The sequence below is a fragment of the Lontra canadensis genome, unplaced genomic scaffold (genome assembly GCF_010015895.1).
Source record: "Lontra canadensis isolate GAN:19392208 unplaced genomic scaffold, GSC_riverotter_1.0 scaffold59, whole genome shotgun sequence".
NCBI lineage: Eukaryota > Metazoa > Chordata > Mammalia > Carnivora > Mustelidae > Lontra > Lontra canadensis.
Genome location: NW_022631053.1, coordinates 4,439,988 through 4,453,044, shown reverse-complemented (window position 1 = coordinate 4,453,044; position 13,057 = coordinate 4,439,988). Strand labels below are relative to the sequence as shown.

The 13,057-nt window shown below is 43.5% G+C and overlaps 1 protein-coding gene and 1 long non-coding RNA gene across 3 annotated transcripts in view; one reads left to right on the top strand and one right to left on the bottom strand.

Moving 5' to 3' along the window:
- The window catches only part of LOC116878957, a 28,469-nt gene extending 27,186 nt beyond the window's left edge, over positions 1-1,283 (top strand). The window contains exon 3 of the long non-coding RNA XR_004384924.1: positions 1,240-1,283. This is a non-coding gene — a long non-coding RNA (uncharacterized LOC116878957). The remainder of the gene's footprint in view (positions 1-1,239) is intronic.
- The window catches only part of CERS5 (ceramide synthase 5), a 30,578-nt gene extending 19,370 nt beyond the window's left edge, over positions 1-11,208 (bottom strand). Inside the window, exon 1 of one of the 2 annotated variants that reach the window (XM_032876822.1) lies at positions 10,839-11,208. In XM_032876822.1, the coding sequence (XP_032732713.1) occupies positions 10,839-11,035 (197 nt within the window). In that variant the 5' untranslated portion in view covers positions 11,036-11,208. The remainder of the gene's footprint in view (positions 1-10,838) is intronic. The other variant, XM_032876821.1, reaches the window with a different exon arrangement.
- Between the last annotated feature and the right edge of the window lie 1,849 nt (positions 11,209-13,057).

The following is a 13,057-nucleotide window of genomic DNA, read 5'->3' as shown; positions in this document are numbered from 1 at the left end:
CAGTTAAGGTAGAAGACCCATTCAAGAAGTTCACTTAATCCACCTTACTGAAGCCTATATCCTTCACAGACTGATGGAAACAATGGTGGCACATACTGAGGCTGTATTTTCAGATCAGACTACGCTAGTTTGAGCAGATGTGGCAAGCATGAGAACCTTTTTTTTTTTTTTTTTTAAGATTTTTATTTATTTAAGAGAGAGCAAGACAGCAGCAGAGGGAGATGGAGGGAGAGAAGCAGGCTCTCCACTGAGTAGGGAGCCTTATGTGGGGCTTAATCCCAAGACCCTGGGATCATGACCTGAGCTGAAGGCAGATACTTAACCGAGTCACCCAGGTACCCCAGGGATGAGAACTCTTGCCAGATTTCCTCAGATGACTCCAGTAGAGCTACTGGTAACCCATCTTGCTCTCTTGGATGCAACGAGGCAAAGTGACCAATTCTTGATAGCCATTCAAAATTTAAGACAGACCAATGGATTTTAACATGAATGAAAAGTTCATTGATAGGGTTTCAGATTCCACAATGCAACCAACATTTAAGAAACTACTACGTAGAGACATGTGGGTGGCTCAGTCAGTTAAGCATCTGGCTCCTAGTCTCAGCTCAGGTCTTAATCTTAGAGTTGTGAATTCAAGCCCTATGTTGGGCTCCACGTTGGGTGTGGAACCCAATTTTTAAAAAAAAGAGAAAAGAAACTACTACTTGTGTTGTGATGTTGTATCAAAGAAAAACTACTTCTCCTTTCCAATGACATATTTGTGTGAGGCCAGCTTTTATTTATATACTTCAACCAAAACAATGTATCACAAGAGATTGAATGTAGAAGTCAGAGAGAAGAATCCAAAAGAATCCAACTATCTTCTATTAAAGCCAGACATGAAAGAGATTTGCATGAGACTGTTCTCTCTAAATATTTTTGAAAATGATTACTTTTATAAATTGTTATCCACATTAACATGTAACATGGCTTACTGTTACTTTTTTTTTTTTTTTTTAAAGATTTTGCTTATTTGAGAGATTGAGTGAGAGAGAGCAAAGCAAGCACACAAGCAGGGGAAGAGGAAGAGGGAGAAGGAGACTCCCCCCAACTAAGCAGGTAGCCTGATGCAGAGCTTGATCCTTAGGGCCCCGTAGGCAGATGCCTAACTGAATGATCCCCCCAGGTGCCCCTATTACTGTTACTCTTAATGAAATAGAAAGTACGTTTCTTAAATTTCTCAACTTTTTTTTTCTTTAGATTTTACTTATTTACTTGCCAGAGACAGAGAATGAGCACAAGCAGGGGGCCTAGCAGGCAGAGGCAGAAGCAGAAGCAGACTTCCCGCTGAGCAAGGAGCTGGATGCTGGACTGATCCCAGAATCCTGGGATCACGACCTGAGCCGAAGGCAGATGCTTAAATGACTGAACCACCCAGGTGTCCCTCAACTTTACTTTCTTTTTTTTTTTTTTTTTAAAGATTTTATTTATTTATTTGACAGAGAGAGATCACAAGCAGGCAGAGAGGCAGGCAGAGAGAGAGGAGGAAGCAGGCTCCCTGCTGAGCAGAGAGCCTGATGCGGGGCTCGATCCCAGGACTCTGAGATCATGACCTGAGCCGAAGGCAGCGGCTTAACCCACTGAGCCACCCAGGCGCCCCTCAACTTTACTTTCAAATATGAAAAAACTAATAGGAATAAGGGATGCTCAATAAATTTTAAGAATGAAAAAGAATGCTGAGAGCAAAAAGTCCCATTCAAAAATTACTAAATTATACTAATACTATTCATTTGTGTGCTGATAACTCCCAACCATACATTATTTTGTATATCCCTTATACATATGCACCCACGTCAGGGTATTTTCCTGAGTAAATTCTTTAATACACACACACACACACACACACACACGAAGATTTTATTTATTTGACAGAGAAAGACACAGCAAGAGAGGAAATACAAGCAAGGGGAGTGTGAGAGAGAAGCAGGCCTCCTGCCAAGCAGGGATTCTAACATGGGGCTCAATCTCAGGACCCTGGGACCATGACCTAAGCCAAAGGTAGACCCCTAACAACTGGCACACCCAGATGCCCCTATTTTTTGTATTTTTAAAAATATTTTATTTTTAAGTAACGTCTACACCCAACATGGGGCTTGAACTCACAGGCCCAAGATCAAGAGTTGCATGCTCAACCAACTGAGGCAGCTAGGCACCCTTCTGAGTAAATTCTTGAGGACAGAATTTGCTGTCTACCAACAACATGTGCTACACACATTTGTTGTACTTACATGTATATTCTTTGCAGTTTCTTTTGATGACTATTTTTTTCAGTTGGCAAGTTTGTTCTTTTTTTTTAAAGATTTTTTTTATTTGTCAGAGAGTGTGCACAAGCAGGGGGAACAGCAGGCAGAGGGAGAAACAGGCTCCCCACGGAGCAGGGAGCCTGATACAGGACTCTATCCTAGGAATCTGGGATCATGACCTGAGCTGAAGGCAGATGCTTAACCGACTGAGCCACCCAGGCGTCCCTGGCAAATCTGTTCTTAAAGCAGCAGCAGATGAAAAAGAAAAAGACCTCTATGATATATATTACCCTAAACCATGAAAGGCGGGCACTGGGATTAATAGCAGACTATTCTTCCCTCCTTCTCCCACTTTCATCAAAGTTATCGTCACTTAGGCCTATAATAGGGCCTTAGAGTATTACGATGACTAATACCTGTGTAATCTGATGTACCTACCAGGTACTGTGATGAGAAGGATCAGCATCCTGCTTACATCTAACCTCACTATAAGGGACATAAGTCTTGAGATAGTAAGAATTACATACAGTATGCATGTTAAAATGTTTCAGGTAAACACAATTTAAGACTAACTTGTAGTATCACTGTATAGTAACCAGTGAATATTTTACTTGCTGTAGAGCAGCAGTTCTCAAAGTGTGGCTAAAGAACAGCTAGCGGTCCCTAAGACTCTCATTGCTAAAGAATTTCTCCCTTTCCAACTATATTCACACATTTTTTTCATTACAGATATTTATCTTTTTAATTTTTTATTAATTTTTTAAGGGAGGGGGTGGGACAGGGGAAGAGGGAGAAAGAGAATCTTAAGCCAGCTCCAAGCCCAATGCTTAACCCAGCCCAGAGCCGGGCAAGGTGAGGCGGGGTGTGGGGGTGTGTGGCCTCAATCTCACAACCCTGAGATCATGACCTGGGCCAAAATCAAGAATCAGATGCTTAACGGACTGCGCCACCCAGGTTCCCCATCTTTACACATAATTTATCTTTTTTAAATGGGCAAGTGAGGGGCGCGTGGGTGGCTCAGTGGGTTAAAGCCTCTGCCTTCAGCTCAGGTCATGATCCCAGAGTCCTGGGATGGAGCTCTCTGCTCAGCAGGGACCCTGCTTCCCCCTCTCTCTCTGCCTTCCTCTCTGCCTACCTGTGATCTCTGTCAAATAAATAAATAAAATCTTAAAAAAAAAATGGGCAAGTGACTATACAACTTAATGTATTTGCTTAAAGTAGAAACATTCAAATGTGTAAGCGCCAAGAGATGGTAGAGAAAAAGGTTAACAAGAAACTCTTCCTTAAGAAGTTTTTACTATCCTTCAGAGTCCAAGAAACAAGTGTTTATTAGTGAGACATTAAGCCTATATTTACGTTAACCATTAAAAGGAAGTGAACCCACCTCTTCCAACTCCCCTAACAGCCTTATGCATATATTTATTATACTGTATTTTATTTTATTTTTTTTTAAAGATTTTATTTATTTATCTGACATACAGAGATCACAAGTAGGCAGAGAGGCAGGCAGAGAGAGGAGGAAGCAGACTGCCCATTGAGCGCACAGCCCGATGCGGGGCTCAATCCCAGAACCCTGGAATCATGACCTGAGCTGAAGGCAGAGGCTTTAACCCACTGAGCCACCCAGGCGCCCCATACTGTATTTTAAACCACTGATTTTCTTATTTTCTTTCTGAGAGCAGAAACCATGACTTACTCACAGTTTTATCCACTGTACATAATTTGACATCTGGCATATACTAAGCTCTCAATAAATAATTGCTGAAGAGAAAAGAAAATGGGTAGGAACTTAATTCTCAAGAAAAGGTGACGTGTTTTACGGAAATGTGCCCACCTGTCCTCCTGGGTGATCAGATTACCTGCCAGCTCCATGTAGGAGAAGGTCATTGATTTCTGGGGAACCAGTAGAAATTCAAATTAACCAATTTCAGTATAACTGGAAATGTCCCCAAGAAAATTAAACATAACCACAACAACCTAATTGGGTTTGAGACCTTCTGTGCTTATTATGTGAGACGTCTTACAACCGCTGACACTACCCAAAAGCCAAAGACTACAAGGAATACTTTTTTTTTTTTTTTAAGATCTTATTTATTTGAGAGGAGAGAGAGAGAGAACCAGACTCCCCACTGAGGGGCTCAATCCCAGGACCCTGAGATCATGACCTGAGCCAAAAGCAGATACTTAACCCACTGAGCCACCCAGGCACCGCAGGAATACCCTTTTTAAGAAACTCCATAATTTTGAGAAGAGATAAAATACTGTGATTGTTCTTTTTTTTTTTTTTTTTAAGATTTCATTTATTTATTTGACAGAGATCACAAGTAGGCAGAGAGGCAGGCAGAGAGAGAGGGGAAGCAGGAGGCAGGCAGAGAGAGAGGGGAAGCAGGCTCCCTGCTGAGCAGAGAACCTGATGTGGGGCTTGATCCCAGGACCCTGAGATCATGACCTGAGCCGAAGGCAGAGCCTTTAACCCACTGAGCCACCCAGGCACCCCTACTGTGATTATTCTTAATGTCTTATCAGAGCTCTGCAGCACCCCATGTACACTTAACTACTCGACAAACTTGTTTGTTTACAGATCAATTACTCAATAAGAGGCCATATACAAGAAAGCAAAACTACAGAGCAGTTCTTGGATAGACTGCTGATCGATCGATCACTCAGTAATTACTCAAAATAGCCTATTACATCATTTATATCATTCAGGAAATGATTTACATTTTAAAACCCCATTTTTGGGCACCTGGGTGGCTCAGTTGGTTAAGCAACTGCTTTCAGCTCAGGTCATGATCTGGGAGTCCTGGGATGGAGTCCCGAATCAGGCTCCCTGCTCCATGGGAAGTCTGCTTCTCCCTCTGACTTTCTCCTCTCTCATGCGCTCTCTCACTGTCTCTCTCTCTCAAATAAATAAATAAATAAAACATTTGGGGGAAAAAAACCATTTTTGGGGCGCCTGGGTGGCTCAATGGGTTAAAGCCTCTGCCTTCGCCTCAGGTCATGATCCCAGAGTCCTGGGATGGAGCCCACATCAGGCTCTCTGCTCCGCAAGGAGCCTGCTTCCCCTCCTTCTCTCTCTGCCTGCCTCTCTGCCTACTTGTGATCTCCGTCTGTCAAATAAATAAATAAAAATCTTTAAATTAAAAAAAAAAAAACACCATTTTTACCACAATTTTTAGAAAAACCTGTTCTTTAGAGCGGGGTCTGATATACTTAGGATGGATCACCTTCTCGTCCTAAAAAAAAAATGAATCAAATGTGAATTTACATTAAAATTCTTTTCAGGTATAAATATTTGTTTGAATTACTTATCAACACTGCTCAGGAGGAATATAATACACACCACATATATAATTTTAAATTTTCGAACAGCCACATTCAGAAAGGGAAAAAAGAAACAGGTAAAATTAATTGATAATATACTTGTTTAACCTGATATATCCAAAATGCTATCACATCAATATATAATCAATGTTAAAATTTGAGATATATTACCTTCTTTTTTTTTTTTCCTGAACAGTCTTCAAAATCTGATGTGTATTTTACACTTAGAACACATCTAACTAACACATCACATTTGGACTAGTCACATTCGAAATCCACAAAAGCTAGTGGCTACTGCACTAAACAGCACAGTTTCAGATAATTCAGAGAGAATTCCTCACATCCAGGAAAATTGTTTTTGTTTCTAGGAAAACCGATTTCAAATTTTGTTGTTGTTGTTACAAGTTATTATGGTTAACTCCTTTTGTAGTAACATTTCTTTTTTTTTAAGATTTTATTTATTTATTTGAGAGAGAGAGAGAGAAAATGAGAGGAGAGAGGTCAGCAAGAGAAGCAGACTCCTTGCCTAGCAGGGAGCCCGATGTGGGACTCAATCCCTGGACTCAAGGATCATGACCCAGCTGAAGGCAATCACTTAACCAACTGAGCCACCCAGGTGCCCTGCAGTAACATTTCAATTAACTTCCCCGAAGATTAAGGTGTGAGTTCAAGCAGAGAGAGTCCAAAACTCAGTGAAGAGCAGCTTTCATCTGCCTAAAAATACCTCTGGAGAGGAAGCCAAAAAGAGGTATATCTCCCTTTCCACTCTGTAAGAAGGGTGCAGATTTCATTTGCTTGTCTCTTCTTCATTAATTTCTTCTTAACCCATCTAGGGTTAGTTTTCTGAATCAGGAAGTGGCTAAAGCAAATCTGATGTTTCTTTTCTATGATGAATATATTGTCTCCGGGGATAAATCAGGAACCTGACCTCAAGCATTCCAGTATTCAGAGTTTTCTGCAGAGTCTTAACACCCACTGCACACAAAAGGTTGGGGAAAGAAGCTTCCCCAGAGAGAGGATAGACACAAAGGCTTCTGACCGTCTGGAGCTTCTTAAGAAGTGGCTTCTTAGATAAGGGCAGGACCATGTGACTGACCTTTCCAATCTTGCTCTGCTGGATCTGCAAACCTGATTTGATTCTGTGATTTACAACCCAATAACGCCCAACAGAGTACTTTTAGGGATGCAATGAAAGGGGCAGTCTCCCTTACAGCCTCGTCAGCAGCTTTGTCCATTTTTCCCAAAGCCCCTCTACCCTGTCTAGAGGACCCACTAATACTGGGTCACAACGCTGTGACCTGACATGGATCTGGGAGGAGGGCAGCAGGCCTATCAGGGAGAGGAAAAAAGTTCTACCTCCACTTAGCAGAAATGGGGGAAAACAAGAAAGGCAGTATGTAGCGGAGGTAGCAAGGCTTACAAGAGGAAGATGAAATGAGTGGTTGAGAAACGTGCGCGCACACACACACACACACACACACAAAAAGTGAGTCACTACTCTTGTTGCCAGTTACATGACAGGCCAGCAAGTGAGTCTGTTCAGTCTCCTGTGACAGAGAATGGTATTGAGAAGGCTCTTTACACACTCCAGTGAGGTTGCTTTGGAAGTAACAAGAGAGAAGAGGGGACTGGAATAATGAATGAGCAGCATGGATAGCTCTCATCTATCTCCTGCATAATTCACAAAATAATTTTCTTCTGGCAACACAAAGCTCCTATTGCAATACCATATTCAAAATAAATGAGACTATATCGCTCTGATGGGTGTCAATATTAAGTCTCAAGTTCCTGCTTGATCCCAAGAAACAAGTGCTCAAGCAACTAGATATTAAGTTTCAAACAATTTTATCATGAACTTAGTAGGAAGTTTTAAAAAACACATGGAAGAGTTTCTTATCCCTGTTTTGATAGAGTACAGGGTAGCATGAGTATGTGTATGGCGAGGGGAGAAAGAAAAAACGTGTAGAAAGGTGCACAACATGCATGTATAGTACGATGAAATTTAACCAGAAACAAAGGAATTTTAGTTTTGCCTCTCTCAGCTAAGCCAAACATCTATTTCAGGTTGAAGATCTAGATTCTGGTCACTCCTCTGGGTATCTGTGTAGATGAGGATAGACCCTTCTCAAACATTCAATAAATATTTACTGACCACATGCTATTCCTGAGGCATTCTGCAAGGTGCAGCCCACCAGAGTACAACCCCTCACCAGAGCCCCACAAAGGAAAACCTCCATTCTTTGGTAGGTAATAATCTCCTACCTGCAGTTCTTCAGCAAAATAGTTAGCTAGATACAAACACTTTACTTATTATGGTCAGGCACCTTTTCAAGTCGTCCCTCTCAGATGTAGTTCTCCAGGGAATGTGAGAACTTAAAAAAAAAAAAAAATGCTCAGTGTAGTTGATGAAAAGGATGAGAAAGTAAGACCAAACTGTAAATGCTATGTTTATTCTTTGGGAGATTTTTTTTTTTAAAGTTTATTTATTTTTTAATAATTTCAACACCCAACTTGGGGCTTGAACTCACCACCCTGAGATTAAGAGTCACATGTTCTTCTTACTGAGCCAACCAAGCGCCCCTATTCTTGGGGAGATTTTTTTTTTTTTTGAAGATTTTTATTTCTTTGTCAGAGGGACAGAGGGAGAAAGAGCACAAGCAGAGGGAGAAGCAGGCTCCTTACCAAACAAGGAGCATGATATGGGACTCGATCTAGGATCCTGGGATCATGATCTGAGCCAAAGCCACTTAACCAACTGAGCCACCCAGGTGTCCCTCTTTGGGAGATACTTAAAACAGCACAAATAGTAATAATTTATCAAAGGGCATAGTGTAAGACTCATTAAAATATGCAGAACAATTTGAAAAAAAAAAAAAAAAGTCTTCAAGTCAAATACATTATATTAAATAACCAAGAATAAGATGAGCATGGGTTTGTTCTCCAAATCTTAGAATATTGGAAGAAGGGGGTTAAACCTTGAGGCTTAGGAAAATGATCTGGATCTTAGTTCCCCAGTGAGTATGAAACCTCTGAAAAGCTGCAGGATGTTTCTAAGCCTTAGCTTACTATCTATAAAAAAAGGCTGGAGTTTTAGCTCTTACAGTCTATGACTACTACATGAATCACTTCTAGAAACCGATTTGAGAAATGAGAAAACGTAGGAAAGACAATTAACTGTACCAATATTTCTAATACATCTGTTACTATACTCTAAGAGTGGATTCTACTACTTTTATGGAAGGCCAGTGTAGCAAGAGAGGAACTGCTAATCCTGCAGTCAATTCTACTGCTTAGTAGGTTTTATAAAAAGAAACAAAATAGCAAGACGGCTTCGAGGGTTAAACTTTCCTAAGGTCAATCATGGGATGAACAAGATGCCTGACCTTACTAGCCAAGGAATATCATACTAGAATGCTTTCAGCTCAGTGTCCCCATCCACCCTTACTCCCTGGACACTGGAGCACCATAGAAACATTCAGATAGAATTCCCACAGGTAAAGGATCCTTTCCAGCAGCTCTGCCAGGGGATATATAAGTCTTCACAGGCGTCTGAGGGAACTCTTTGGAAATCTGAAGATACACGCAAGTTTATACGAAATGGGTATTTACAAGCAACAAGCTATTTCCTCTTACCACTGACATGATGAAATTTCCATGTTGGCATATATAAAAAGCAGAGGATCTCTTCCTAGGACAATTAAATTTTTTCTGTCCTGAATTGTGTATTTTCCTTTTTAGTCATTACATTCTTTCTCTTTTTTCAGTCCTCATACACAGCTGCCAAGGTGGAGAGTATTTGGAACTAGATTATTCCTAAGAGGGATAAGTGGTTTTTGCCCCTACACCAGGAATATTTAATACAATGACTATACTTTTAAAATGGCAACAGTAAGTTCCCAAGGACCCAGTAAAAGCATTTAGATCTTTCCGTTTCATTTGCTTCAGTTAAAAGCATCTTCATTTTTGTACGTGACTGTCTGACAGAGTGCTTTGGTAACAATACACAAACACTATGAATAAATGGATGAATGGCAAGCTAGCTACATATAAAAAATATCAAAGATTAGATAGTAGGCAGTTTTGAAAAGTAATCCAAAACACATAACATTAATTTTTCAGAGAGTAAAAGATCATTTGCAATATACTTCCATCCTAGAAAGGGCATTTCTGCTCTGCATAAGGGCCAAATGAACAAGAGATGTCAAAAATGCCATCTTCATTACCTGAGACCTATGCGGAAAGAAGTCTCCTTTCCTGGAGTCTGAGTAGGTTTGATCAAAATCACCCACAGCTGTAAGTCCACATTATAAAATCTAATCAAGTCCTCTGTGAACATTGTATCTTAGCAGATACTAATCACTCAGTCAAAGAAAAGTGAAATCACTTTTACCAAGAACACAAGTTCAGGAAACGAAGGCTGTGATTCTGCTAAATTTAGAAGCTGCCTCAATACAGGTGTCCTCTTTTAAGCCCTCAGGCTCTCATCCTTTCAAAATGACCACTCCTCCTTCCATCTCGGGCCTCCAAGGCCTGTTCTGCAACTAATCTGACACCTTTCCATACGTTGGAAGCCTCAGGCTCCACCACGCCTCATCCCTACCAGATATCTACTGTCTTGCGGTCTCTGGCAACATTTTGGGCGGAGGGGGGGTGAGAATACATACATATAATTTTTTTTTTTCTCTCTATCACACACACGTCCATGAACCGACAGACCAAGGCTTGGGGCCTAACCCTGTTCCCCTCAACTCTCAAGAGTCCAACCTTGCTCTCGGAAGGGCTGGCTCTGCGTTAACCCTTGAGCTTCCACAGCCCCAACTAGAGCTGGTTCCCGTGGCCCTTTCCTGTTTCTCGCTTTGGCTGTTCGGGCTCTCGGCCGCAGCACACACACAACCCGCTTCCCGTCAGTACAATTCTTGGATGGCGGCAGCAGGCCAAGAAGACCCCCCAGGCGACCTCCGGGATCGGAGATGGAGAGGCCCCAGCGTCCCTCCACCGACTCCGGCTCTTTCACTGTCCACGCCCCAAACTCGGTTTTTACCTAGGCTCCGCGACCACCTCGGCCACCCTCCGAGCATCCCGCGCGGCGGCCCAGGCTTTCCCAGCCCCTGCTTCCGGGCTTTCTCCGCACTGATGCTTCCGGTGCTCGGTCTCTCCCCGCAAGCGGGCCCCACCGGCCCGCGCCCCGGCCCTGGCCCCGGCCCTCCGCGCCGCTCGCTCGCGGACTCTCACCGCTCGAAGAGCAGCCGCACGGAGAATATGCCCGCCGCCACTGGGAATGCCGAGAAGACGTGCCGCGCCCGCGGGTAGCCGTAGCCGTCGCCCGGCCCCTCGAGGTCGGCCCAGCTCACGTTCTGAGGCAGCCAGAAGCGTTCGCTCCACAGCCAGCCCCACAGCAGGCCCAGGGCTCCAGCCGCCGCTGTCGCCATCTTACGCCCGCCCCGCGGCCACTGCCGCCACAGCCTCAGCTGCAGCTTCAGCCAACGGAACCCGCGAGGAGGCGGCCCCGGGGCGGGGCCCGACCGGCGGCCACCCCGTTCCGGCCCCTTCTCGTCCCCGGCAAGTCTCAGCCCGCCTCCTCCGTGGGGCCGGGCCTCTTCACCGCCCATCTCGGCTCCACACCCACCCACCTCCCTGACTGCGGCCCCCGGGGCCGCCTCTCCTTAGGACCCCGCCCCGGCCTGGCCATGCCTCACTTCCCCGCCCCGCCTCCATCCCGTCCCGCGGTCCTTGAGCTCTGGCCCCGCCCATTTTTGCCAAGGGTTTCGGCCACTCTTCCCCTTCTTCACTGTCCTCCAGCCACGGCCACACCCCTATTTCAGGCCTAGCTCCCTGAAGGGGACGCTCCTCCGTCTCAGCCCAGACGTTCCAAAGGCTGTTCCCGCTTCAAGGCAGGCCATATCTACAAATCTGCCCCCAGCCCCAGTCACTGGTGCCTACCTCTTCTCAGATCCGCCTAACTCTGCCCACCTGTAGCGTTTTGTGCTCCCAACTTTTTACCTTCCTTCGTGTCTTTCCATGATCTCAATTCCCTTTCCCTGTTTTATCTCTTAAAATGGACTTTTGAAAATCCTTTTTTCTCATGGGTAAAAGGAAATTGAAGATATCCAAAGGATATTATCCAAAGAATAATACAAAGGAAAAAAATAAATGATGGCCAATATTTAAGGAGAGTGACTGTGCCAGGTACTGAACATTTTACACCAGTTATTTAACGCCATCATCCTACGAAGTTAAGTATTTACTGTTTTATCGATGGGTAAATTGAGGTCCAGAGAGGTTAAGCAGCTTTCCCAAGGTTAGACAGAATCGTGTAGACCTGGGCTTCCAATCTAGAGAGTTTTAGACTCTGGAACCCTGAGCCCTTGTCTTATAAACCTTCTTAATATTAGGTTTCCACATTAAATATTTAACTCTTTTGTGGATCTACATAAGCAAGAAGGGGAGCTATAAACAAGAAAACTTCAAAAAGCTAAAATTCAAAATTGTCCCTCAACTGCTGGAGATTGCTGAACCCTGAGTGCAGTCTGTTTAAACCCTAAACCCAGCTGCTAGGTTAATTACCACAGGCTAACTAGAATGATCTGAAAAGAAGATTAAAAGAACTGAATCTCTACCTCTTGTTCAAGGACAGATAAAGTAACTTTGTAACTAGTAAGGCATGCTTACACCAGAAGTTAGAGTTTCAAGGGGAGAGGAAGAAGGTGGGGGGAGGGCAAGGGAACCATCCTAAAGTTGACTAGGTTTGCTTTAGCTCAGTGGTTCTCAAACTTGGGGTACCACAGCTTGGATATTAGCTTGTCCCATCTCTCACATGGAGAGTTTGCTAAAAGTTTTCTGGACCCCATCCACAGAAATTCTGATTTAGGAGGTGAGTTAGGGTGGGGCCTATGATTTGTATTTCTCATTTCTAATAAATTCATAGGCAATGCCACTGCAGCTGGTCTGAGAACCACTGCCTGGAGCCATTTTTGTTTCAACGCAGCAATAGTTTACTGGTAATTACCCTCTATTCAAGGTACATTTTAAAAAGGTAAACTTGGGGCACCTGGGTGGCTCAGTGGGTTAAGCGTCTGCCTTTGACTTAGGTTGTGATCCAAGGGTCCTGGGATGGAGCCCCACATCAGGCTCCCTGCTCTGCAGGATGCCTTCTTCTCTCTCTCCCTCTGCCTGCTGTTCCCCCTGCTTGTGTGCACTCTGTCAAATAAGTAAATCTTAAAATAAAATAGTAAACTCTCCTTGATCCCATGGGATTTCAAATCAGAGTCCCAAGGAACAAAGAACATACTAACTTGGCATGCAGGAACTAGCACACAGTGATCTAGGTCTCCAGGTCTATCCCCCCAAAACCACATTTGTACCATTTCTCAACCTCTTGGCTGTAAGAAAATACATAGTTGACGAAATATGTAATGAGAGCAAATTTTGTACAGCTTTCACCTTGTTCAGCA